We start from the raw sequence: 27940 nt of genomic DNA on the forward strand, positions 1-27940 counted from the left end.
CATTCTTTAGGGTGGGATTACCTTTTTTTATTTTCTGTGTTTACTAAGATTAACTAAACTACTTTGTTGAACTATTGAGATATGTGTCTCTGCAGGGCTTTGAGTCAGGTTTCAGAGATGTTCTCTCCCTCCACTGACAGGAAGACCAGACTTGCCAGGTCCACGTTTGAACAATTTAACTTATTTTACCAAAACTCATCAACTAACAATTAACTCCCACTGCAGTCCCTCCTTTTTTTTTACTATTTTTAAAAGTTAAAGCATAAAATCATATAATCAGTTTCCAACTTTAGGTCTCCACATTACAGATTTTTCCTTCACCTGTCTCATAACTGAGAAAGGAAGCTGTAACTCAGAGCTGAACATCACACTAAGAATAAACACAGAACTCTGACAGAAGTAAATGGCATTTGTGAAAAGGTACCATTTCCTCCCATCCTTACCACACCTTTTTAACCTTTCATTCATTTAAAATCATCCTGACCAAAGTGCAACATTCTCATTTATCCCACTTTGCCATATTATCAAAAGACATGCTGGTAGAAATGTTACCATTCCTGTGATCCTCACCTAGCCCCCTATTGCTCCCAAAAGAAAAGCCAAGCACAGAAGCAGGTCAGGACTCGGATACAGCTGAGGAACCAGAGCCAGCAATAAAAGGCAACAGGCACACAGTGACCTCTGTGGGACCTCACTCATCTTGACATTTACTACCACTGTGTTCTTACAGCAGCAATTTGTCATTCACTTAAGCACTTTGTTCAACTAAGGCAGCAGAATCAGTAAATCCAAGCACCAGCTGGATTTACACTTTAAGCCAAAGCACAAAAGAGATTTGAAATCAGTAATTGCCCTGATGGGGGAGTGCAGATACTCACTTGTCTGTACAGCATCACAGCTGAATTGTCTTGCTGATCAGAAAGAAAAGAAAAGCTTTTAGGATCACTTTTTCATCTGCTGGAATCTAAACTGATAAAAATGGTCAAATCAGATTATTAGAACTGTGTGTGTTTTAGGAAATACAACTGAATATAGATTCGGAAGACTGTTTTTTTAGTATTTATTTAGTAAAACTCACTATACAAACAAAAAGTTATCACAACAGTGGAATATGCAGGGTTATAGTTTCTCCTTCAAACTGCTTTTCTGCTTCAGTAAAAACACATATATACATTTACAACAATTTCCCTTTAAAGCACTGGGATTCATATATTAAAACATACCTGGTAAAATAAGTTTAAAATAATTTCACATTGCTTGGAAAAAGATTTGAGTAATTTACTCTTACCAGAGTGCTATTGTTGCACAGTATTCAAAAAAATGAACGACCACTAAAATATAGAGTAAAACATTTAAAAGTACATTTATTTCAAATGTGGGCAAAATATCAATATAAAAGAAAATAGAGTATAAGAAATAAAAATAAAGTACAAAACATTTTCATCTTCAACATCCATAATTTAATAGATAGCAAGCCCTTTTATTTTTACATCCAAATTACACTTTTGGCTGAAGTACCATAATTTATTTTAAAATGCTTAAAAATGGGCTCATCATGATACCTAAAGTGGGCTCTTTTAAAATGCTAGTATAATACAAAACATAGTAAATTATGTTTTAGCATAATAAAATTACACATCCTAAAAAAGATGCAGTTTATTTTTGCTTTCCTGCTTTAAACTGCTCATCATCCCTAGGAAAACAGCTGGAAAACAGCATCCACAGGAAGTTCTAGTTGCTTTGTACAATGGCTGAATAGCAAGATATAATGCTCCAAGGATTCCGGAGCAGTAAGGCATTTTACTATCCATCAAGTAAATTTATATGTAAGCTTGTTAAGAAAGAACAACTGTAAGAAATGACAGCAAAATACGAGTTCTATAAAAAAAAATGCATAAAGACACAAAGGCCTTACTGGTCCCTCCACTGCATTTATCAAACATGATCTATAATCTTCAGTAAAACGTTGTTTTCATCATCTGAAAGTATCTTGTGCCACATATTTCCCTTAGGGGCAACTTCTTTTCCCATTGCCCAATATTCTATTTACTAATTTATTCTACTATTTACTACTCCTTTGCATCCACCCTGCCTTCTTACTCCCTCAAAGTATTTCCCATCAAGAAGTAATTCCATGTTGAATTTAAGCTACTTTCTTGGGTGTTAAACTACCCTCCTAGTACGTAAACATTACATATCCTAAAAAATTACAATTAATTAGTTCCTAAACTTTTAGTAAGCCATACTCCCCCAAGCAGCAGAATGTCTTTGCACAAAAAGGATATGATTCATAATCCAGTGTTTGAGTAAGCACTCCAGTCAGGACAAACTCAGCATTGTGGACATCTGGAAATAGAAAAATTCATACAGTTCACACCCTTCAGAGAATTTCTGCCTCTTTCTGCAGGTGTCAGGAGGGGCTGTTCTGGGCCTTTGTGGTCACCACCACCAGAGCCCTACCATCAGCCCTCACACCTGACACTGTTACAAAACACAGCACTTCCTGGGGCTCTACACTAAAGTAAAAATAACTAAAGTGAAAACCCCTAACTCACTTGATGAATACTGAGATGGTAACCTGGTTTCAGCTAATTTTCTTCTTAGTAGCTGGAACAGGGCTGTGCTTTGAATTTAAGATGAGAATAGTATTGGTAACACACTGATGTTGTTGCTAAATTAAAAAATTGTATGGTGATCTGCCTAAAAATTAACTATTAGCTATATCAAGCAAACAGCTGGCTTGGATTTCTCCATGGTTTGCAGGACAGTCCATGTATTCCTCTATTAGTATCTGAAAGCTTTAAAAGATCTGTTTCTTAAATAATAATTGGGAAATAGAAAAAAAAAATAATCCAAGTAGCAGCTATACTGTTCAATTGCAAAAAAAGCTTATACATACCTATGCCTCGTGCAAAATATTCCCTACACAAATGAAGGTCATTTTCACAGGAAATCAAGATTATTTCTGGCAAACTCTAAAAAGAAAGAAAGTAATGGTAAGCTTAGAAGAACATGGTAAGGTATTATAAATAAATTTTAGAAAGTAACACTCAACACACTTTATTCTGCTTATGCTCCATGAGTTTTCGAAAGGAAGGCTGTTTAGACAATACTTTTCCTCCTGCACACTCCACAATAGCTTTCATGGTGGAAAGACTGGGACAAATTCCGGGTGTAATGTAAAAATATTTTCCCTAAAATGAGAAAAGGAAGAACAAGCATTATTATGTTTCTGCAACACATGAAGTTCTAATGTCATGTGACACTTCCTCTATACAACAGGACAGGCTTTGTAAGCTGAGGTTGGGCTTATGGATACAGAATTATCAGTTGATGAGTTGTCCTTAAAATACTGTTGATGTTTCCCCTGGAGGGGACGAATCCACAATTGTGATAAATATGAACAGTCCAGGTGTGCCTATTTCCACACCTGTAAAGTAACAACTGCAGCTTGGTAAGACACCTAAGAACAATGCTCCTCACCTCTGAGCACAGGGACATCTCAAATGTTAAAAAAGAACTTTTACTTTTTAATTAACACCCAATTTATTACTTCCTGACAAAAATTATTCTGCTACTTGACCAAGACAGGTGATCAGATCACCAAGTAGATTATCTCTATTTATCAGCTGGGAATAAAAACCAGAAAACACTTTGCTATTCAATCTGCAAAACTGAGAGCAAAATGTAGCATTTAGAGATAACAGAAGACATAGATTCTTATTCATTAGAGGTTGAAAAAATACCTGGTTTAGGTGGTTTACCTCCATAAAGTCTATAATTCAATTAGGCAGAAGAATCTTTAGCAACTCAGATCTCCAGATACCTCTCTGCACTGTAATGTAATTTTAACCAGAGGCATGAAAACATCTTGCACCATCCTAGCAAACAGCCTGGTGTAAAGTGCAGTCTCCAGGGAGATTCACACTAAAACTCCCTGAGGCTGAAGGGCAAACTCATTCTCAGACTCCCATTTTTATGGGCAAATGCTCTGACTATGAAGCTGGTGTAAAAAAAGAAAAGAGAAAATAAAGAAAATAGCATCCCTGCCGTAAGTGGCTTTTTCCAAGTAACAAAGCAGTGTTCTAAATTTTGGAAGGGAACAAATATACTGAGACTGTTTGGTTAACATCTACAGGATCCAGTCATTCAGAGGGTTTACATCCACCCCAGTGATGCTTAGGCACAAAACAGACAAAGTCAAAATGAAAATTTACAACAAATGTTTCATGTTAGATGCCAGCCTGCTTTATTGCTTTTAGCTATAAAACCTGTGGTCGCAGTGCTGGAAAAATCAGCTTGAAAAAATCTCCCAAGTATTTAAATGCCGTGGTAAATTGCCTACCTTGAATAGTGGAGCTACTTGGGCTCTCTTTAGAGACTCCTCTAAACTAAAGCAGAAAAGCACCTCAGCTTCAGCATCTCTGAGCACGAAGTTCTGCTCGTCTGAAAAAGGAAGATTGATGATGTGGTACACAAAACACAAACATTCCCCTGGCACAGGATGGAATCTGAGCAGAATGTCTTGGTGGCAGAGTGGCTCTGAAAGGCAGACACCTACTAGAATTTAACATCATTACAATATCCCTCTTCATTAGGCTTCTTACAAAGATGACTATCAAATACTTGGAGAATTAAACTATGTTTTACACTTGCATACCTAACAACAATCACTTCCTATTAAGTCCCTTTTTCTAACTTATTGGATGTACTTGCAAATTTTTATTTTTTGATTCTCTGTAAAGGAGAATAATCAAGCAGATGGATTAAGTTTAAACTCGAAGTACTGTGACCACCTATGGGAGCCCAGAAGCTGTTTTCAAGTCCTTACACAGCTGCAACAGAAAGAACTTTCCATCTGTTTCATTGGTCTTGTTATTCACCCAATTTTTAGTTTTTTATTAGGGATGGAATTTCAGTCTTTATCTTTCCAAAAAAGCTATGTCAAACATGTTTCTAAATCAAATTTAATCCAAAACCCCCAAGTCTAAAAACCAAAATCAAAAAATTATACAGAGAACAAATTGGTCTCTTCAAGGACAATTCTGACAACTTGCAAGAGACAGTGTTAATACTCATTCAAAAGACAAAAGAAACAATTAAGACAATTTTTTGTAAACAATTGCCATATTTTCCATCATTATAGCAGGTACAAAACTGGAACCAGCCCATTAGCTACAAATTAACCTAATTTCAGTGAATAAATAAAGTACTTCAAGTACTAGATCACAACAGTCCTCCTAAATCCCCTGACTTTCTTCATCTTTTAAGCATTTTCAAATTAATCAGTTTCTCAGTTCACTGGCTGAAGTAAGCAAATTGCCCTCTTGAGATTTATAAAAATGTTTGCTGGTTTATTAGTTAATTATCCATAGATTCAACTCTTTACAGTGGTTAGCCAGCAATGTTATACATTTTCTTCTTACAAACCAATTATATAAAAAGCACAAGACAATCATAAACCAAATAATCACACTTTCAGAAAGGGTGAATTAAAAAATAATGCAACCACAGGTAAAAATCTACAAAATGGCTACAGAAGAATGAAATACAATACTTAACGCTATCCAATCATTTAATCACCCTAAAGCAAACTTTGTAACTGTGTTTTTCTTTCATTTAAGGGGACGAAACTGTATTAAATGAAAACTAAATGAAACAAAATGTTCTGCTGAAAGAGAATTTGATTTAAAAAAAAAACAAACAAACATAATTCTTGTGGCAGCTTTGCTTAACCATACTAACACAACCTTCTAACTCAAGTGGAATACAAACTAACTGCTGATACCATTATTTAAAAACTTTGCAAATTATTCTTCAAGAGGTGTGAATGATGACAATGAGACTGCTGTAGAATTAAAATTTCTGCTTTCAAAAGCTGAAATCTTTTGAAAACTGGTAAGAAACACTCAAGTCAGAAGACAAAACAACAAAGTGTATTTAAATATGCTTGTCAATGAACCTTTATTTTACTACAGGAATTGATACTAATTTAACTTACCAACAAATTTCTGGCATTTGAAGCACTCTTCTAACCACTCTGGAGTCACTATGTGCTTGACTACAGAAATTGCAGTCAGGAACTTGACAGTTCGGGTCACTTTACTGGCAATTAGATGGGTACATTTCTGGGCAGAGTCTGCTACTTCACCTCCAAGGATATACAGTTTCTGGAAGTTGTACAGAACACAAATCAGAATGGAATAGTCTTTTAAAAATGGAGGTAAAACAGAAACTAAATACTTTATCTATCACATCAAATAAAACTAAGGTGCTAATGAAATAGTAAATGTAGATTTCTGTGTTATAGTGATTCTTTTGCTTAAGTTTATTAATTTTGTCAGAATTTACATCCACTGAAAATACAGGTATTTCCACACATAAATACCATCTGATTTAAAAACGAATGTGGAAAGGGCTTTCTTGCTTTTTAGAGCAGTCCCACAGAAAGAAAAAGCAAAGTAGCACAGTAGCATAAAGTAGTTAACTAAAGGAGAATAGCTACCAAATAAAACTCATTTTACATAAACTTACTCTAACCCCAGGGCCAGTGAATACTGGTTTTTATCCACTAGATATATATGTTAATCAAGTCTTAGCAAAAATTCAACATCCATCAGATGTTTTCAATGTTTTTCACAAGAGATGAGCCTGAAAGTCACCTTAATGTACTGTTGCACTTGCATAGGTTCAAATCCTGTGAAGAGCACCATTGGTGTCAGCTCAGGGGTGAGTTTTTTAGTAGGTGGCGGCAGGTCTTCAATCCTACAGAACAGGAAATACAGCAGAATGTGACATTTGGGCCCAAGGCTGTAGAACTGTAATTTTGAAATTGGACATGCACACTTTTGCAAATTTCACCAATGGAATGATCCAGATGAATGAGAATTAGGCACAACTTTTTCTGAAGAAAAAAATCACCACGCAGAGAACACAACATTCTCCTCTTTCTGTACTCTCCCATGTCTCTTAGTACTTCACTCTCTTAGTTACTGTTTTATTCCTGCCAAATGAGTAACTGACAACATCCAAAACCCACTGACAGTTACTCCACTGAGCAGGGCACAGGATGGTGCAGGCTGATGGGCAGCTGACACTTCTGAGGAACAGTCAGTTAAGGACTACAGGCATTGACTGCCCGCTGTTCTTACCTTGCTCTTTTGGAAGACGGCTGAAGACTGGATTCATTTTGCTTTGGTTTCAAAGGCAACCTCACACCCTGAAATCAGACCAGTTACATGTTTAGATCTGAATTAAGCAAGGAAACCAACTTCTATCCAGAATTAATCACAAATGAAAATTACATGCTGCTTTATACATGGGGCACCTACTGTTTACACAACAAACCCAAGAGCAAAGCTGAGCATCAGCCAAAGCTTCTCCACAAACTTATGTAACCCTGAAAGTGCACACCAAATAAAAGACTGTGGGACTTTTTTCCTTTGAATAACACTGCTAATTGTCAATGGAAAAGTCAATTAATTAAATGAGACGGAGACTGAAAAACCTGTCCATTTTTTAAGTACATGAAGACTACAATAAATTTAGCACTTCCTGGTGCTAAATTCCATGGAATGGCAATATCCCAGAAAATACTGGTTTAAGCTTAAGTTCCTTAACTACATAAATAGAAGCTGGATAGGAAGTTCCACCTGCCCAGTACCAGATCAGCCTCTAGAGGATGCGCCCAGTGGTGATTAAATGCAGCTTTTAGGCTCTCCTTGGTGTGAGTAAATTTGAAACCACAGCTCCCAGGTTCAGAAGTGTGTGACATCTATTTCTTTTTAACCTTCAAATCGATACCTGAAATTTAATGAAGAACCCTAGAGGCACATAACCAGAAAGACAGGCAGCATTGTCCCAGCCTTGCTGTGAGAACGTTCCTTTGGGAGGAACAAGCCTCCCAAAGCAGAGGTTTGCTCCCTGCTCTCAGAGAAGACATTTTTATGCTAGACAGCCCATAGTATGAGCAGCTGGGAAGAAAAGTGCACACATTCACATTTTGATAGACATTTGAACTATGAAAATGCAAGAGGTAGATGGCATCATCAGCATCTGACAAGACAGCTTTTCTCAGAAGAGGACCCCAAATCCCAAGACAAAGAGAAATGCCTACTGTGAAGGCAGTGAAGTGCCTCGTCCTCCCTGACACTTCCACATGCCCAGCATTTTCCATTACCAAACCATACTCCTGTGTGGGCACCTGAGGGGCAGCTGGACTAGATTGTCTCCAAAAGCCCTTCAATCTAAGTCACAAAATTCCCACTTCACATGGGCAAGAAGGGTCCCCATATAAATACAGGTGGGGAGGTACTAAATTACCCATCCAATCCCTGAGGTGTCCACTTGCTACACAAGACAAAAAGTGGACAAAAACCTGGTGTGACTGACCCACACAAAGAACACATCCAGTTTTAAGATGAGCTCAACTGCAGTGTGGATGCAAAGGGTGGTGATAACAAGACCAAACTGGCTTAGTTAAAAGCTATTTTAAATACTAATACTGCATACTGAATCTTCTCAAAAAGTTTTTTATTTCGTAAAAGCAAAATATTTTCCTTCTTCAGGGAAATGTGAAGACCACGAATTTTTAAAAGCATTTAGCTTTCTAAATGTGGGTTTCCTACAGGCCCATGAAACAAATCCACAAGGGCCTATAAGTTTGCTTCAAACTTATGGTCAGGAAAACAATAGTGCCTGATTTCTAGAACTGAAAGGTATTCAAGTGACAGTGCCCTGCATCCCCATTTAAAACAATGCTACAAATTACATTTTGAGAGTTACTAAGCACCTCTTTTCTGAAGAGTTTACAAAGGAACGGAGATTCAAGTGATCCAAACACAAGAGGTGTGGCAAAATGTTTTTGCACAATATAAAATGTTATCTGAGAGTCACCTGTAGTACAAATTTACCTACAAGACATATTGTGAAAAATTATCAAGTATAAATCTGAAACAGAAGAAAATTTACAGTAAAAGAACATGAGATAGGTGTAAGAGCCGACATGGAAATGCAGCTTTTTCTGAATACACAGAGAACTTGTATTTTGCACAGTTTGCAGAATACCCTTCATGATAAAAATTTACTTCTCTTGTATGTTTTTCAAAGGACTATTTTTCATTGTCCATTCCTGCTAACATTTCAGGGTTATCAACTACACTTTTTAATTCATGGTATATTTTTAAATTCTAAAATACATGGTATGTATGTCCATGGTTTTAGTTCTTAGTATCCATCAGAGAGATGATATGAAGCAGTTCCACCCTTAACTCACACTATGTTTCGTATTTAGAATTCAGTCAATAGCTTAACAAAGTCCTTCCTGATTTTGGGTATTCTGTCTTAAAAATCCTTATGTGGTTTCATTTATAGAATGATAGGTACTGATTTAAAAAAGTATTAAGCCCTTTCTAAAGGTCTGATGTAGAAACTGAAGAGTGAAACATCTAGGCCAAAGTGTGTCACAACAGCAACTTCATTCTGCATATCTCACTAAAATTCCTTAATTCTGCAAAAGATTGTTTCTCAGATTCCTCAAAATAAAACAGAACATTAGCAAAAAGCACAACTAGGAGCTTCAGCACAGGCAAGGAGCGAACTTATCAAAATAGCTGTATATATACAGTAATTCAACATACCATTAGAAGTTCTGGTGACACCTTTAATGGGACTCTCCAAGCATCTAGGGAATGGAGAACAGAACAAAAAATGACACCACTGACGAGTTATTTACACCAGAGGAAACACGCTCCTACTGATGAAACAGACACATAAAAAGGTGCAGAACAGAGGGGTTTGTGACTCTTACCCAGCAGGTTCAGCACTAGGTGCTGGCTGGGAGAGAGCGGGTCCTGGAGGTTGAAGACGGTGTAGCGGCTGTGCTGGATCTGCCGCAGCGCCTCGAAGTTCCCCAGCAGGATGTCACAGAGCCACTGCGCGTTCACGCACGGGATCCGCCACTCCTTGGCCTTCTCGTACTTCAACCCACTGGCCCTTGGTGGGCAGAGAAGAAAAAAAAATCATTTGTATTGCAAAGAAAACGGTAAAAATAGCAATTTCTAATAATAAACCTAAAATACCAATACTTCTTTACTGGTCTATTGTTTGTTTCAAATGTGACAGAGGAGATACTCCAAGAAATGCTTTTGTTCTACGTATCAGAACAAGCAAGTCAGGGGAGAATTTCTGCTGTAGATGGAATCTTTAGACCTGAATTTAAATTCTCCCTCCTCCAACATTTTAGGACTATTATTAAAAAATGGTATTTTACTTACAGATGATCTAAGGGTCAGAATCACTTAAGACTATAAAATATGAAAATCAGAAATTACTTTTGTTTTGCCTGTATTCAGAAGGCCAAATTTATCACTTAGTATGTGCTGTAATTTAGTTCAAGCAACAACATCACTAAGTTTATTGTTTTTAAACTGCAGAACTGATTACAATTAACACTCCTAAAATGAGCCCTACGTAGCACCTGATGTTCAGAGAGGCACTACCTGGCCAGAGGCTGCTGAGAAAGCAAGGACTGTGGGGTGCAGCACTTACTCTTTACAGATGAGAACTGTATTGCTGCGACACAGGTAGCCCGTGTATTTGGCACCTGCTAGGTAGGCCATGAGCTTGAGGTCATCTCTGTCACTATCAACAAATCCTGTCACAGAGATTATCTGCAGACAGAAAGACACCGTTATAAATAATTGAACATTGATGGCACTTACAAAGCACTCCTACAAAAAACCATTTTTCTATGACTAACTTTTTACGCTACAATGAAATGCACAGCAAAGCATATAAGCAATTGAAGCGTGGCCTGTAGGATACAAAGAGTACAATTTAAAAGTGATCTGTTTATACATTAAAAATTCAGGTTTCTAGCACTAGCTCTGATTCAGGAAGAATCATTTTCATTCTTCTGGTCAGCTTTTTCTTATTTACAGAGATCACAGCATTATTATGAAAGAGCTCAGAGCTCATTTGCTTCTCAGAGGTCTGCCATCTTCCTTCTGCTGCTATTTACATAGAGGCACACACAAAAAAAATGCTGACTTACTTGCTCTGTTCTAAAAATCTGAAAACTGTGCTCTACTCTGCCATGAAGCCAAATAATCTGCACCAACTGATCACAGGTGGTAAACTGTAATTCCATATCTTCCATTATTATCTTTAATCCTGACTGGTTTTTGTTTTTTTTTTCCTTTAGGGAAGGGCTACAGTACTTCTGTTTAAAACTGTGTTTATTACACTGCATATTCCATTTAATACTAACCACTGAGTACACATGCATGTTGTTAGATTCTGATTTTCCCAAAACCGTACTTCATTTTATGTAGGTCAGGACAGCCTATCAGCAAGGCCATCATCCCATATGTCTCCATCCAGCACAAAGAAATCCAATGCCAAGACATACTTTGGCATCTTGGCATTCCAAGATGCCTCTGAATGAAACTCTCCAATTCCACTTCCACAGCTTCCCATTGCACAGGCAATGGAACTGTGACTTCCTATCCTCTGATTAGCAGCATAGGCTACCTTTTTATGTATTTGCTAAGCACTGATTAAGAAAAGCCCTCAAAAAGCCTCTCAAAAGCCCTCTCAAAATCCTGGGTTATGGTAAGGAAGTACATGCTGTTAGATGTGCTGTTGCTCTGCTGCTACAAACTGTGCAGCCTGGATTGCTGCTACCTTGCTACGTGTAAGTCAGGCAATCTTTGCCCCTCAGTGTCTGAGAGTAACTCACAAAGGCAGGTGTTACCCCTCACCACTCTGAACTCGGGAAGACTTGCAAAGCACTGAGAAACACCTGGCAGCAGCACCACATCAACACAGCATTTTAAGATTAACAGAAGCTTTACTTCCAAGGCAAAAGAAATGTGTATTATGCTCTGAGTAAGCACTTTCTAGCTGTTTTAATACTGCTCATAGAATGAAGCAAGCAATGAAGCAAGCATTCTTTTCAAGTTAAGCTTATTCTTACATGTTGAGAGCATGGCTTTCCTCCTGGTGGAAATGCCACTGGAAAATGAAGGGCTCGATGAGGTGGGACCATCTTCTTCTTCTTCAAGATTGCATTCAGCCAGTGTGCTGTAATACATCTCTTCCTTTCTCTTAAAGCCTAGGAAGACAGGCACAAACAGCTTTTAAAACGAAAAATACATGTTCATTTTATTTTATACTTTTGCTGCAAATTAAACCTTTGATTTTAATTGTTTTTCACTACTTTTTAGACTCCTCTTTCTCATAGCATCTTCCTTAGTGCTCTCTGGAACAAGTCTACTACACACACTATGAAAGTTTGTACCCCAAAAAAAACTCAAAACATAAAAAAACACATAATGAGAAACTTCATATTTGCTATCTAAGCATGAAGCACACAGTGCAAAGCCCTGCCTTTCCAGGGATAAAATGGAAGCAGGCAGCAGTGCAGGTTCCCAGCTGGCTTACCTGAGCATACATGTTACTGACTTGGCTTTCACAGAGAAGGTGAGTACATCTGCTTGTGAGGGTAGGGTCCACTGTCCCACCATGTGCTTGGATGATCTGGTAAGAGAGCAAACCCAGAACTTCTAGGATATAACAATTTTTACGTTACATTAAGAAAGAAAAAGTCTGAAATGAAAGTCCACCCTTTAGGACACTGCCACCATTTAGCACCACTTTACTGAAGAGTTACCCCCCAAAACTAGGTTTGTTATCTAGCTTTAGAACAATTTTGAAAACAAAAAAAAAAAAACTAAATATGCAGCTTTTCACTGAACAAAAAACCTATTTTTTAGAAGAAATGGAAAAAAAAACCCAAAATAAAGATATATAAACAAAAATAACCCTTCTCATGTTTTTTTATTTTTTGCAGTACAACTATTAAACAATTTTTCATGAACTATTCAATTCTATCTGAGCAATAAACACAAGTGCTGTTAAAAATGTCAACAGCTTACTTGATTATGCAAAATTGTAGGGAAAATTCAACTATAAAATCCATCAGAAGTTTCTGAAGAACATCAAAGTCCTCTTACTTAGGAAAGGATACAATCAGATTTTTCTGAAAAATAGAAGTTGGCAAAAAAATAGAAACACTCTATTCTTCCATCTTATTCACTCAGGTGGATACCTCACAGGCTACTAAATGCCAAAATTATATGCAAAAAAGAATGTTTTTATACAATGAAATTAAAGACAGACAGCGATGCTATATTACATTTGCTGTACTACAGCTGCCTGATTAAAAGTATAAATAACTGGGAAATAGTTAAGGCTGCAGCTTATTTAGCTCATGTTCTGACTGAAGACTTAATTCAACCAGGCTGCACACCTGAAGTATTTCTATTACTTTTTCTGGTCAGCAGCAGCTGAATAATTTTCTTTAGGTTGTAACAGAAGAATCATACAAAAGGATGCCTAAAGAAAAGTGAACAGTGCTGAAGTACTTCCAATGTTTTCTTTTAGAATTTAGGGACTATCACATTATATTATAGTATTTTAGAAATACTGCAGAATCTTACCCGTTTCCAGGTTGCTAACAGCTGCTTGTCAGACATCTGTTCTGGGTAATCAGCAATTGCAAAGACACAGCCCAGTAGGAAATACTCTTCTGGAACTGAAATAGTTTGGCACATAAAGAACAAACAGTTAAATACCTAAAACTCTGACGAGTTCATCTCAGAATGCATTTGCTACACAAACCTCTTCCTATTACCAGGTAATAAACTTCCTAAGTGCACCTCCTTGGAAAAAGTAGGATCCAGAATTTCAAAGCTGAAAGCCTTTAAGGCAAAGTTCAGCCCAGAGTCTGATTTTGTTAAGGACAGTTTTATTTCCTGGGGCTAAAGAGGCAAAAGGAAGGGTCACCAAAAGGAAAACGTAAGATAACTTCCTCTTTTACAAAGATCAGCTATGAACAGCCAAAACAATCAAAAAGCTTTCAATTCTACTAGAATTCAAAGCAAGGTGTGACAGCTTTCCAAGACTGAATCCTCAATAATTTAATGGTATTTCCAAAATTGTAGCTATCCTTCCAGCTCTTATACTGTTTAAAAGTTTCCCCCTCCCCCTCTTTCACAGAAAAAAAAAAATTAAGAAGTTGTTCTATGCATTTACTAACACTGTTCCACAATGTGTGCTTGTGGTATCAAGTGTATATTTGAAAAGAGAATGTTCTCAGCACTCTCATGCTTTTCAGATTGCTGGATTATCATTAGCTATTATTCAAGTATTTGCCTAAAAATCAGTAAAACCAGTTCTGAGCCACGAGTGGCATTTCTTCCAATCCCATCCTGTAAACACAGCATTACTTTTTGCTATTTTACCCCACTTCATGTCATTAGCTACTTTTTTTCAGGATCAGAAGGCAATAATTACTAACTCTCCGCTGCTGGATCGTGCCCAAAAAGCGGCTGCTGCTGCAGTTGCTGCTGTTGCTGCTGGTGGTGCTGTGGCTGCTGGGCTGCAACTGGAAGCTGTAGTGCTTGAGGTGTCTGAGTTAAGTGCTGCGCTGCCTGATTCTGCATTTGCTGTTGCTGATGCTGCTGGTGCAGTCGCTGTAAGTGCTGCTGCTGCAGTTGCTGCTGCTGATGTTGCAGCTGTTGCTGTTGCAGCTGTTGCAGGTTCTGCTGCTGCAGCTGTTGCAGCTGTTGCTGCTGCAGCTGCTGCAGCTGCTGTTGCAGCACATGCTGCTGCTGGAACTGGAGCGGCTGCGGAGGGCGGTGCAGCTGCTGCTGCGCGTGGAGCGGCTGCTGCGGGAACTGGAGCTGCTGCTGGGAGAACTGGTGCTGCTGATGGACTTGCTGCTGCTGCTGGGGAAACTGGTGAGGCTGCTGCTGTTGGAAAGACTGCTGGGAGATCTGGGGTTGCTGCTGCTGCTGCTGCTGCTGGAGCTGCATAAGTTGCTGAGGTTGAAGGTGTAAAAGAGGATGGTGCTGTTGCTGCTGTGCTTGATGTGACTGCTGCAATAAATGTGTCTCTGGTGTTAGTTTCACTTGACTAAACAGCACCACATTTGGATGTCCCTGTTGGCTATGATTTACTTGTTGTTCTAAACTTTTTGTAGGTGCTGAAAGTGATTGTAATATCTAGAAAACAAAGATTATTTTTGTGACCTTTTGGTTGTCATTCGGTTTTTAAAATATTTAAAGAACTACTGGGAAAATACAATTCCTAAAAGAAAAGAACCTTACACCTTAACTACACCTTGTGAGCTAAACAAAAATCTGTAACTGCCTAATACCAAAATGAAAAGACAGGACTTACACAAAGAGAAGTGTGGAGCTGCATATGACTCCTAATAAACAGCAATGCACATTTTAGTTAAATTTAAGATTAAAGCCCGTCCCTGTATTCTTAGTATTTTTTTCAACAGCATTATGACTATTAACACTATTTTAATAATTACATTGATCAACTGCAATATTAATTTTAAAATCCCGTTGGCCCATTAAATTCAGAGCTTAGCTCCATAGCCCTGCTTTCACTTCAAAATTGCTAATGATGTCTTCATTAATTAGTGCTGTTTGAAACACAGGACTCTTGTTCTCTTTTGAACCAATTCAGGAATATATAGCTTATTTTTTTTAATTTCAATACCAGAAAACAAAGGAAAACATTGATCTGCTGAGCACTAAGGGTTTCTTGGGAAACAAAAGCCCAAAAGAACTTAACCTCCCTACTTACGAACACTATATTTTAGGTTTATATACAGTGAAGTAATCTGGAATTTAATTTTATTTTTACATGTATAACTCACTGCTAAAGAGAAAAATCATTTCACACTAAGCAGGTACAAGTTAGGAAGAGAATTTTTATGCATCAGAAGAGGGAAACTTAGGCAAAGCTCTAATAGATTGCTGTGAGTTCTACATGTTTATTAAAGTATTTCAATATAAACTACCTATTAGGAATGAGAAGGAGCAAAAGGAAATTCTAGGCTTGCCATTCATAAAGTCTCTTAAACATGAAATCAGCTTTGATGATTCCTGCAAAGCTTGTTTCCTTCACCCTCACTACTTTTAACAGTGTCACTTTCAGTGACATGGTGTGCGAGAGGAATCAAAGCCCATCACTAGAGCACAAAGCCAATTACTGTATCCTTTCAACCAGACATCCATCAACCCTCCATCAGAGGTGGCTCAAGTGTTTTCACAATGCACATCAAAACATCTCAGGTGTCATCTAAATAATTCTGATGTGGTTGGTACAGCAGACATGTGGCCATGATTATCAATGCATCACCCATCACTCATGTCTCAGCAGCACCACAGTAGAAACATTCAATAACTAAAAATAACACACACAAAAAATGTTTCTGCGGCTCGGTGTGAGGAGCTACTCTCCACAAGTACCAAAACCCAAAATTACAGCAGCTTCAAGACACGTATTTCAAAATAAAGGGATGAAACTTTTAAAAGCATTCTACAGCTATATTCATAAAATAACTATGTACCTGCAAACACCTGATGATGACAGATCTTGCTTTTTGGCAGAAATCTGAGGTTCAAACTAAGCACTAACTTTCCAAGAATGCTCACTAAGACTTGCACTCATCATTCAGGGCATAAAGTAAAAGAGAAATTATAGGAGGAAAAGGTAGAACAGGTACTCCTCCCTCTAGAAAGCAGATTCACAGTTCTAAGATGCAAGGCCTTTCTGCACATGCTGGAGCTGGCCCAGCAGCCTGAGAGGGAACTACTATACAGCCCTTGCACATCACAATCCAGCCCCTCCTGCAGCAGACTTTGGGTGAGCAGAGACAAGCCAAAGCCACCGGTGCCCTGTAGCTCTGCAAACACTGCTGACAGAAATACTCCCACAGGGACACCACTGATGTGCATTTGACAGCACAGTCACTCAGCTGGAGACGATGTGGTGGCCAACTTACCCACACTGGCCAACTGAGCAAATGGTTGGCAGTTCTGCTCAGACCTTGCCCAGAAGTCTCAGCCCGTAAATAATTCAAGGCACTGAGAAGAGGAATCTAAGACTCAGATTTAAAATAAAGCCTGTATGTCCATTTCATATTTAGATGTCACATGAACAGCACAGAATCAACGCTTCTGAGTGACTCCACCTTCTGTGTTTAAGTACTGGCTGGAAGCCTCTATACCACTCAGGCACCTTTCCAAGTTTTACATCAGATGAACACCCAAAGAAAGGCACCAATGCACTTATTCAAGTAAAAGGTATGTCTAACATTTAATGGCACCTACTTTGCTCATGCTCCCTTCCCACAAACATCTAAGAATTTAAACGCTGCAGGTGCAGCATGCTCACTTGCTTTTTGTTTTCTTGTAGAAGTACATTCAACACAAGAGCTGCAATTATTTCAACTACACAAGTGGCATGAGAAAGTGTAAGTTAGGTCTTCTCCATCATAATATGTATACTATATAACAACCTAATGATGCCCAGCAGAACAATGCAGTATAGAACTGAACCTACCACGGGAACAATCAATTTCACAATTTCATGTGCTTATGGCATAAATAGTTCCTTTCACTGACTGAGAAACTGGAAGGATAGGAAACCAGGTTTCCTGAACTAGCAAAGTAATTCTAAATTAATGATTTTCCCTCCCTTACCAAGAAGTCCTTACTGAAAATCAAAACCATGCTGTAGTTATACATAGCTTTACTCTTCCAAACGGTTTTTTCCCAAATGCATTCTGTGAACCTGCTAGAAATTAAGTTACCTATTACAGGGAAATTACAAATTTGGCCACAATTTTAAGTAATAAGGGGAAGTATTAACTTTGGGTATTTTAAGAACAGCAAAAGGAAACTGAAGTTCTTGGATACTATAGTTCCTAAGAAAAAGTCCAATAGCTTATAAATTAAAAATCCAACACTTACATGTGCTACATTTGATGGTCTATTAATCTGCTGAATATCAGCACTATTAGTAATATTCCTTAACGTCCGCACGCCTGGACTCCACGTGGCCATCATTTCCTGGCGGTCAGAACTTTGGGCACCTTGTACTGAAGCCATGAGGTTGCCCCTCATATCAGGAGGCAAAATGTTACCTGGCACTGGTGGGACATTGGCACACAAATTAATCAACCCGGAGTCCTTCCCTTGAGGCAACCTACGCTTTGCTGCAGATGCCTGTGGGACTTCAGCTGGTGTCCAATTCAAATTCCTTTCTTGCTTTTCTGGAGAGGAATCGGAAGAATCATCGAACATCAGTTCCCCTTTTGCCTTATCAGCAGTAGTAGATTTTGGTGAAAAAGCTTGATCACCCAAAGGTGATCCCTCTCGAGAAGATGCTGGGCTTGATAATTTTTCATCAGTACTAGCCTCATTTTGTGAATCTTGCTCTTCATTTTCTGCTTCTTCCTCCTCTTCCTCCTCCTCCTCTTCTTCCTCCTCGTATATAATTAAACGAGGATGATAAGGAGTCTCTTCTTTTTTACTCTTATCAGCTATAGAATCCAGTACCCAGTCTGGGGTCACAATTTTAATGCTGTCCCGTTTATAAGCACATTCATATTTTTCCTGGGGGAAAAAAAAAAATTAAAGACAAAACAGTCACAAATAATTTCTTTGAGATGAGGGCTAGAGCATGGAGAGGGAGATTACAAGGAGGCTGTCCAATACCAGAGAGTGATCTTGCCCAGATCCAACAGGGCTTATACTGTGTAGAACCACAAATTCCAAGAATTAAAACAAAAAACCCCAAATTCTCCACATTTACACTATAAAGGACTCAGAAGGCAGAACTGCAGAAGATGAATGTCTCCACTTGCAAAATTCTTCTCTAACCCAATCATCAAAATATTCCTGCCCAGCAGCAAGGAACATCATGGTCAATACTAAAATGTATATGATTTTAGGAAGACATTAAATCAAGTCTAAATACAGTTTATATGTTTTATCCACTATAAAAAAAAAAAGAAGTAAAAAAAAAACAGCCTCACTATGAAAAAGCATTAGAGGAAAAAGTCCGAATTTCATAATAGAGACAAGTATTTAAAAGTTGATTACTGAATAAAAGCATTTCATCAGGAATAGAGCTTAAATCTTAAAGCTTCACAATTTCCTTTCCTAATAGATAGACATAGAATGAGTGTCCTATTTATTCAAATATCCTCCTTAATGGAAACTCCTCATATACATCAAGACAGTACAGAAAAAGAACAACTTTCTTTGAAACTTATTTCAAGATCTAATATTTTGAAGTGATTGAGCTGGTATTTTCTTCTGTCAAACAATATAAATTAACAACAAGCAAATTCAGAGAAAATTAATTTAGTGATTCTCTGGAGTTATTTCCTACAATGAAACTGTCATTCAGACACAATAAAGAGATTGGAGATGAAATCAAGTTTATTTGCCAACACAAGATTTTATTCTTCCATTCTGGTGAGAATTATTAATGATCTTGTTTTATCATCCCGTGACTAGTCAGATCAATCATCTAAGTCTTCCTAGTGACAGAATAGTTCTCGTTACAAACTGCTGCCATTTCCCTTGTAGTGTATCAGAGCAGCAGGACTGGAAGAAAAAAGTAATAATCTCACAGAATTGCTCCCATTCAATGATTGTGTGCACTAAAGTATTTGTACCCTACAGACAGGGAGGTAATACCTCTAAGTTTCTTGGCTCACAAGCTAAAGACAACATCCCTTGTTCTAAAAAGCTTATTATTCAAGCTTTTAAGTAAGTTATTAAAGTATGATTCTTAATGTATTTCATTGTCTCTTACAAACAGAATTTTAGGTAATAAAGTTTATACAAGCATTCTATTCTATTGTGATGAAAGGGACAACTAGAAGGGTGTTCAATACACCCTTCTGAACAGTCCACAGAAGAAATATCAAGCACTTAATAAAAAGAAAAAAGCCAAAACCAACACACACACATATTCACCAAAAAGAATCCAGCCCTACAGAGGTTCCTATATTTTAAAGAAGGAAAAGCATTCATTTCCCATAGCCACACTTTCTCTTCTCCCAGTGCCAGCCCATGTTTTATTCTTCAGTATTTCAATTCTGCCTTTTGTTTTTCTTCACTGATTCCGTATCTGTGGATTTATAAATCACAATCACTAATGACTGTGATATATCAAAATTAGGCCAAGACAAACAAGATAACAAATAAAATAATTTATTCAAACGGGAATTCAAATACCAGTGTGAAATTGGACATCTTTTGAATAAATCAGGCTTAAAGCCATGCAGAAAATAAGTACAAACTGAATAGCTGCAATGCCTAATTTTGCTGAATTTAGTTGTTAATGAACAGTCTTAAGAATTCTAACTTCAGGCAGATGGAAAATTTTTGACTATTTGAAAGCAAATGAGAGCTACAACGAGAAGAACTGTACATGTAATAAACTCTTACCCCCTTTGGCTCAGGCACAATCAAATGAGTACACTTCTTATTGAGGCTCAGCTGGCAATTCCCTCCATAAAAAGTAATCAAAGCCCACAGCGTACTTCGGTCTTCAGATGAAACCTAAAAGGAAGGTAAAAAAGCCTTTTGGTTCTGTGCACCCAGCTGTCATCAGCTGGAAGAATTTTAGTAATCCACAACATATCTTTTACAAGGCTGGCTGATATATTACCTATCACTTTTAAATACTGAATTAGCAAAAAAAGTTAGAGATAAAAAAGGTGTCAAAGACATGCAACAAAAAAAAAACTACTAGAGAGTAATTTTTAACCTGAAAGAGACAGAGAAAACAAAGGGGGAAAAAGTCATAGTACAAGAGAAAAACTGCCATCTCTCCTCAAACCTCCTGTATAAAATGGACATTGGAGTAGACTGAAATATGCTTCACTTCTTACCTGAGAGAGACAAGCAGTGACTCCAAAAAAGATCTGACATGATTCTGGAGAAAAGCCATTTACACTGGAAAGCAGGTGTCAAGGATGCAAAATAATTAGATGAGTTTCCTGAGGGACATTAGAAGGAAATTAAACAGCCTATGCAGTACTTCTCAGATAACACCAAATATTTCAGCATTCAAAAACTTCCATGTTTGAAAGCACACTGTCTGTTTGCAATTAAAGTTTATGCATCAAGAAAAAAAATCTGATGTACAAACAGAATCAGGACACCTGCAATATTGGTAACACTCTAAACCAGAACTGACCTGGAAAAGACAGACAGATCATCAGACTTCTGCAACTTCCCCCCCTTTTCCACACTTTGATATGATCTTGTGTTTAAGATCCATGCACCACAATCCATTTGTCAGAAAAAAAAACTACTACAGAAACAGGTGTACTTTGTGTTACATGCAGACACTGAGATGTTTTAAACGAAACAAAATTATTTTCCCCGTGATGTTGACAGATGCACCAGCAACCCTCACATTTTGATGCCTAGAAGAGGCAGCACACAGCAAGCTGTGACAAAGCCAAGAGCACTTTAAAATTAAAGAATAATTTACTGCCATAACCCAGAATACCTCAAAAACTTCAAGCCTGATGAACATCCTAAATTGTTCTCCATTTCATCCAAGGCAGAAATTCAGTACTGGATCTTTCAAACGTGTACCTGTGTCTACTCCCTGCCTGAGTACCTACTGCTAGCATATAAAGCAGAAACAGCCAGTATTTAACTCTTAAGAGGTCCATCCGTTTGCCTGGAGCTTGCACTCTCCAAAAAAGGAGTGAAAGATACTTTTTTAAAAAGTTACAAGCAGCATAACAATAAAACAAAACAGAGAGGATACAGCAAAACTCACTTTTCTTTCTGCCATCAACAAAAGCTCAGAAGTGCACTGATTCTCTTCCATCTATACCAAGGCCATTTAAAAAAAAAACCCTCCTCATTCTTGCTTTTGCTGAAAAAGAAATTGCCATCCCTCTTTAGGCATTATAGCCAAGGTTTTCACATATGAAACTCTTTCTTTCTTCACCAAGTCTGCTTCCAGCTTCATTTTTCTGTTACTTCCCTTTCACTGCAGGCTAATCAGACTTTGCACACGTCAGGGAGCAGGGCACAGGGCAACACTCTGCCATCTTAAGTTCCCTCTGGTGAAAACAACTTCCACTAAGAAACAGACAAAATTACTCTGCCTTTACATTGTACTAAATCTTTCTATATTAAACTTTACCTTTAGCAACTGACAGGCAAATGCCCATCAAATAAGCACCAGAACTAGTAAGGCAATATAAAATCCGTAAGGCTCTTATTAGATCCATATGTCTAACTGACACAAGATGTTTCTGGGATTTGGCTCTTCAGAAATTCAATTACCACCTTGAGCATTACCAAATTAAAACATAAAGACAAAAATGCAGAATCTCAAACTTCTGCCTAAACTGGGTCCAAAAGCAATCAGCTGGAAAGACTAAGCTATTCCTACTAAGGACTGTATTTTTCTCATTATGGCAGTACCTAAATCCCTAATGAAAGGCCAGATGTCACTGCACTAGAAGTCATAAAGAGACTGAAACAGGATAAAACAAAGACTTAACAACCCATTTTAGTGGGCACAATAAGGTTGAGTAAAACCTAAACCCACTATGTTCTAAGGACATGAAATGCTAGAAAGTCAAAGGTCCAAGGACACATTTATTGCTGACAGGTGTACAAAACTTCCTTCTTCCATACAACTGAAGAACAAGACACTACTGAGACCTGGTCTTTTCATTTCACCATTTCAATGTTCCCACAATAAAGACTTCCTGAGCAATTGCCATTGAGAGCTACATTCCCACATTTAGAGCTACAATTTAGTTATGGACTGCATCATTCCATTGTTTCATCTGTTTATTTCTCTTCTGGGTATCCAATAACGTCAGCTCTTAGAGTACCCTTTTAAAAAATCCTGGTTGCAGACAGAAGACAAATTTTTTAATAGTGCCACTTCTTCGTGTGAAAGAACATCAATACTGAAATGTTAGGTTACTTGAGCCAGGAAATGTAGCTAATTCCAAGCTTTTTTTTTGTGAACACTCCTCACGGACAGGGAGAAAGTCTAGTGTCATGTAACGTAAGCAACTAAACACTCAGCCCAGTGATAAAAGCACAATGAAAGCATTTATTATGTCCAGACACAAATGACCAAGATCACCAGCCTAGACCACAGCACAGAAACACAGAGTTGCAAAGGCACACACCTTAAACTGTTGGGTATAAAACAGCAATTCTGAATCTCTGAAGCACATTAAGGCCTGAATTCCTAAAATGAACATCTGAATTCTTGCACCTACCAGCTCTTGTTTTCCATTTGATAACAGTTGTCCTCTAAAAGCCTATGAAGCACAAAATAGGCAAAGGGACAGGAAAACTGAAGACTAAGCAGCTCCAAGCACACTGCAACCATGGCAGGCAAAACACAAGAGATCATTTTAGAAGTTTAAGCAGTACCTATTTGAAATAGTCTTGAATCCTTCAACGATACCCATTTTAACATGTTTTCTACAGAGTTTTGAACTTAAAAGGATACGGCAGAAGAGCTCCACAGCGAACAGACAAGATCACCCAGGAAGGCTGAAAAAACCAAAAACCAGCAGACATTAAAATCCTTGGACTACATGCACAAAACTTGAATTCCCTTCCAAGTTCATGCTATAGCCAGTTTTACTATGTTTCCCAGCTTTGGAAGTCTAAGTGTTTCACACTGCACTTAGTCTGCAAAAAAGACTTCATTTATTTGCAAGAGTTCACATAAAGACAGCTCAAAGGTTGTGCAGCAACCCCCTTCTCTCATGCCATTTACAGTATTTATTCATACTCTCCCTTTTTGCAGTTTTTGCTTGTAAGAAGAAACAATTCAGATAACACCCTACACCCATCACCAAGGAGTGAAGAACATAGCCTTACACAGAATGAGTTTTCTAAAGACAGAAAAATGCTGGCTGCTGAGCAGTGAAGGCCCCTACCCGACATTATTCTGGGACAGAAGGGCTCAAAGGGACACAGGGAGGTGGCAGCAAACAGAGATGTAGGACACTGATCCCAATGCAGCAGATAAGGAAGGGCAAAGAGTGACATCACATTCAGTATGGAATTACTTTTCCTCAAAAGACAAACAAAAGAACGTATTGTGGCAACTGTTTATGGCATCCCAGTTCTTGTTATTCTCTTTCCCTTACAAGGCATAACAAAAAAATAGCTAAAAACACTTAACTTCCAACTCCTCAATCCTCAGGAGAAAAAAAAACAAAAAAGGGTATTTTCCTCCCTTAAGTTTTTATCTTCCTTTTCCCCTATAACTAGCAGCTGCCTTTGCCTCTGTCTTCCAGTCCTTTTAATACTTAGTCTGATCTTCCTGATTACAGATCATGCTGTGATGTTTTCAGGTCAAGCCAAGTGACATTAGTGAAGGATTTGCTCTCATCTGGCAAATGAGTTGGCAGTTACAAAGCAAATTAAATCATTTGAGTGGCATTAGAAAGCAGGAAGTGCTCTCTATGATGTTGATGTCCTTCCTTCTCCTGAAAATGGCAGCAGTTTCCTCGTTTATAAAGTTAAAATTACACCAAAAAACACTTCAGAAAAAGGAACTAAAAATTAACCAGCACACCCACTATAAACATAAAGGTCCCTAGCCAAGCACCTTTCATTTTTGAGAGTTAATTCACAGTTCTACACTATCAGGTGAACTCTCATGACAAAACCCATCAAAATTCTGTACTGTTACCTATACCTGTGTGGAAAAAATAACCCAAAATCACGTACCCAAAGGTATCAGCAGTGAAATTCTAGTGTTATTTCTTCCAATCTCTCTCATGACTTCCAGAGTGACAAGTTCACATATTCAAAGATGAAGCCCATAATTTTTCAGTGAAAAATACCCTGCTATTGGAAAGTAGTAACAAAATACTGGCAATTCCAGTCTAAGAAAAAAACCAAGACTAAAAAAACCCTTAAAAACTAAAATAAGAAGGAAAAAAAACCCTAATTTTCTACAAGTTCCTATAGTCCATAATTAGCATAGTACATATATGCAGAATCAACAAAATCATTTTGCACTTTGCCAATTACATGTGTTTAAAAAAACCTTCAGCAATCTATTACTTATTCTAAATTGAGGCTTTCCACTGCCAGAAGCTTGTTAAGAACCTTTCCTTCAGAAATATTTCTAAAGAAGAATTAATAGGACATCATCTCACAGATGACTGAAAGAAAAATCTGATAAAAAAACCAAAGCAGAAGACTAAAAAATATCCATACCATTGATAGATACAGAGCAACAAGGAGAGAACAGAATTGTGACAGAAGTCTGCAAGTCAGGATAAAAGTTTGTGTGACAAGAATGTGAGATTTTTAAAGACAAGTTTTATTTGGTCATCATCCAAAAACGAGTATTTTGTTATAACAATGAAGCATCTATGTCAGTACTTTGACAATATCATGGATGAGTCGCTCACCTTTACCACAGGGAGATCAAAAACTTCTCGAGATTCTCCAACTTCCGGATTGTCCCCATCTTCTGAAATAATATGTGAGGCCAGTGCATTGTAAGAAACTTCCTTTGCTTTCCCAGCTTTCAGAAGTTGGATAACCTAAAGCCAAAAGAGAACAGGGAGAAGTCAACAATTTTTAGCAACTTTTATTTGAGAAAAATATTATTGTAAGAAGACACTAACAGTGGATGGATGGATGGATGGATGGATATGACCTTCTCTCTTGGCTGTCCTCCTGTAGGTGGTCAGAACTTTCCCTGAACTTGCCCAACACGTTTAAAACCCGACTGCCAAACGTTTATACCTCTTCTATATTTTCATCATTGCATCTGAAGAGCTACTTTTCAAAACAATTAATGTTGGGTTAGAAATTGGGGAAATGCCAAGGTTTTTCCAAAATATGAATTCCTCAAAAAACATATTAAAACAGTTTTCCCTTAGGCAGAGAAAACAAGCTCTTCTAAGTCTTTGTTTTTGCATAGGGTAGCTCTGGAAGTGTTTTAAAATAAGAGGCTGAATTCTAAGGATTAAGTGATTTCATGAAATACAGAAAAAAACTCCAACAAGTAGGACTCATGCTCCTTGAATTAGTTACCTTCAGGAGCTGTAACTGAAGTGCCTCACTGCTCTGTCCTGAGAATGCAGAGCACCTCCCAACTACCAAAGCGCATCTCACTCGCAGTTTTGCAAGGCCCAAACAGCAGATGCTGCTTCAAGAGTTCAGTGTTCTCTCAGCTCTGCTGTAGAGATCTGTGTGATGAATCCAGCCCTGCACCTCAAAAACCAGGCCTTCCATTTGAATGGAGAAGGTAAGGGAGGAAGAGAAAAATGTTTTAAAGCATTATGGTCTAAAAGAGTTCAAAAGATAAAAATGCCATTTAAGGTCATTGTTTCATCTTCCCTTTATTATTCAGAAACCATGATGTAGAACAAAACTGGTGTGATGCTCATCTTCAAAAACGTACCAGGGACAGATGCATATCCCTGCAAACCTGCTGGGGACATTCCCTTCAAAACAGAATGCTCTGCCCACAACAGTGAACAGCAGAGAGCAAGGCAATGCATCCATCAAACAAAAAATTAATTAATTGGTCCTTAAGCAATTACTCCCTATCCTGTACATTCACCAGGACAAAGAGGCACTGAAAAAGACTCAAAACACAGCATCAAGCTATTTTACAAAGCATTTCTGCCAAGCAGAAAAAGAGGGATGGAAAATCACCACTCATTGAGGACACAATTTTGGCACTTCCTGACTGAAGTGCCTGACTTTAAAACTCCATTTAAGCAAACAAAAAGAAACTTTTTTTTTTTTTTTTTTGTGCAATGGATGAATATTACCAAGAGTTAATCTAAAATAACCAAGAAAATTGATCATGAGCTTGCTGCTCTTGTAATCACTGCCAGAAACAGGAGTGAATGTTTCCATTTTGCACACCAATCCCCTAAATCATGATACACCTTCCTGCCTGAAATCCAGTTAACTGTGAAGAAACACAGGATGCTATCATTCCAAAAGGAGAAGCTAACTCCAAATAAAGCACTTTTGAAAACAGAAGGTATTTAAGAACTGTCTCAGCACATGAGCTCCTTGTCTCACACAGCTCTCCCTGAGTTACAATCCCATTCAACTGCTCATTTAGGGGAAGGCTAAAAAAAGGAGTGAACGTCATGAAAACTGAGAACACAAATCTGACAGCATCAGAAAGAAGCTATAAATAATGTGCTAAAAGTATGATTTTTTGTTGCATTACAGAACTTGTGCAAAACATCTGCTTATACAAAAAGTTACAATGGCTTCATGTAGTAGTTTAAACACTATAAATGTGATACATAATAAGGCATTTGATTATTTTATGTGTCATGAAAAAGTCTCTTCCTAATTTAGCTCATGTCATCTTCAAAACTCCTCTCAGAATACACAACTTCTTCAGATTAAGTAGTGCCTGGACTGAAAAGTTGTATTGGCACAATTAAAGAACTCACTCACACTGATATCAACCATATACCTGTAACCAGAAAACAGAATGCTGAAAAGCCTTAATATGAACACTGTAAAAATCCTGCATTTTAGGCATTGGTTTATACCAATTAAATGAAACTTCTTTTTTTGTGGGAGAATGAAAATTTTATCTTGTTCTCTCGCGTTAAAATCTGTGTTGGAAGAAACACAAGGAATAGTTCAAAGTTAAGAAGTAAGACAATGGGCATAAAATTAAATTAAACAAGATAGCCAAAACCCAAATATCCTGTTCAAAGACCTTGTGCTGCATTGCATTAGTTTTTATCTATTTCTAAAGGAAATACTGATTTTTAACTGGTGTTTCCAAAACATGATGGTTTGGGTTTTTATGTTTGAAGAAAGCAGGAAGAGCATTTATTAAAAGAGAAAGAATAGCTGATATCTACTCATCACCCTCAGTAAGGTGTGAGGAACAAAATGCACCCAATGAAATAGAATGGATTTGAAGTTGAGAGCCAGCCTAATTCTCCCTCATTTGCCAAAGAAAACTTCGGCACAATTCCAGACTTTTGTTTCCCTTCCAATTTATGCTGCACATGCTTTAACAGGCAGTGGGCATG

The 27940-nt window shown here is 37.7% G+C and overlaps 1 protein-coding gene across 1 annotated transcript in view; it reads right to left on the reverse strand.

Moving 5' to 3' along the window:
* Positions 1–1043: 1043 nt before the first annotated feature.
* PAXIP1 (PAX interacting protein 1) overlaps positions 1044–27940 on the reverse strand; it is a 29761-nt gene continuing 2864 nt past the window's right edge. Inside the window, exons 2-21 of the mRNA XM_015619508.3 lie at positions 25322–25456; positions 23395–23438; positions 20780–20843; positions 20334–20447; positions 17841–18485; positions 14363–15068; positions 13503–13597; positions 12445–12540; positions 11978–12115; positions 10549–10670; positions 9809–9993; positions 9639–9682; positions 7152–7219; positions 6663–6765; positions 6002–6170; positions 4346–4446; positions 3060–3194; positions 2900–2975; positions 2286–2346; positions 1044–1826 (exon numbers count right to left, since the gene is read on the reverse strand). Of these exons, the coding sequence (XP_015474994.1) occupies positions 1811–1826; positions 2286–2346; positions 2900–2975; positions 3060–3194; positions 4346–4446; positions 6002–6170; positions 6663–6765; positions 7152–7219; positions 9639–9682; positions 9809–9993; positions 10549–10670; positions 11978–12115; positions 12445–12540; positions 13503–13597; positions 14363–15068; positions 17841–18485; positions 20334–20447; positions 20780–20843; positions 23395–23438; positions 25322–25456 (3117 nt within the window). The 3' untranslated portion in view covers positions 1044–1810. The remainder of the gene's footprint in view (positions 1827–2285; positions 2347–2899; positions 2976–3059; positions 3195–4345; positions 4447–6001; positions 6171–6662; positions 6766–7151; positions 7220–9638; positions 9683–9808; positions 9994–10548; positions 10671–11977; positions 12116–12444; positions 12541–13502; positions 13598–14362; positions 15069–17840; positions 18486–20333; positions 20448–20779; positions 20844–23394; positions 23439–25321; positions 25457–27940) is intronic.

The sequence above is a fragment of the Parus major genome, chromosome 2 (assembly GCF_001522545.3).
Source record: "Parus major isolate Abel chromosome 2, Parus_major1.1, whole genome shotgun sequence".
Classification (NCBI taxonomy): domain Eukaryota; kingdom Metazoa; phylum Chordata; class Aves; order Passeriformes; family Paridae; genus Parus; species Parus major.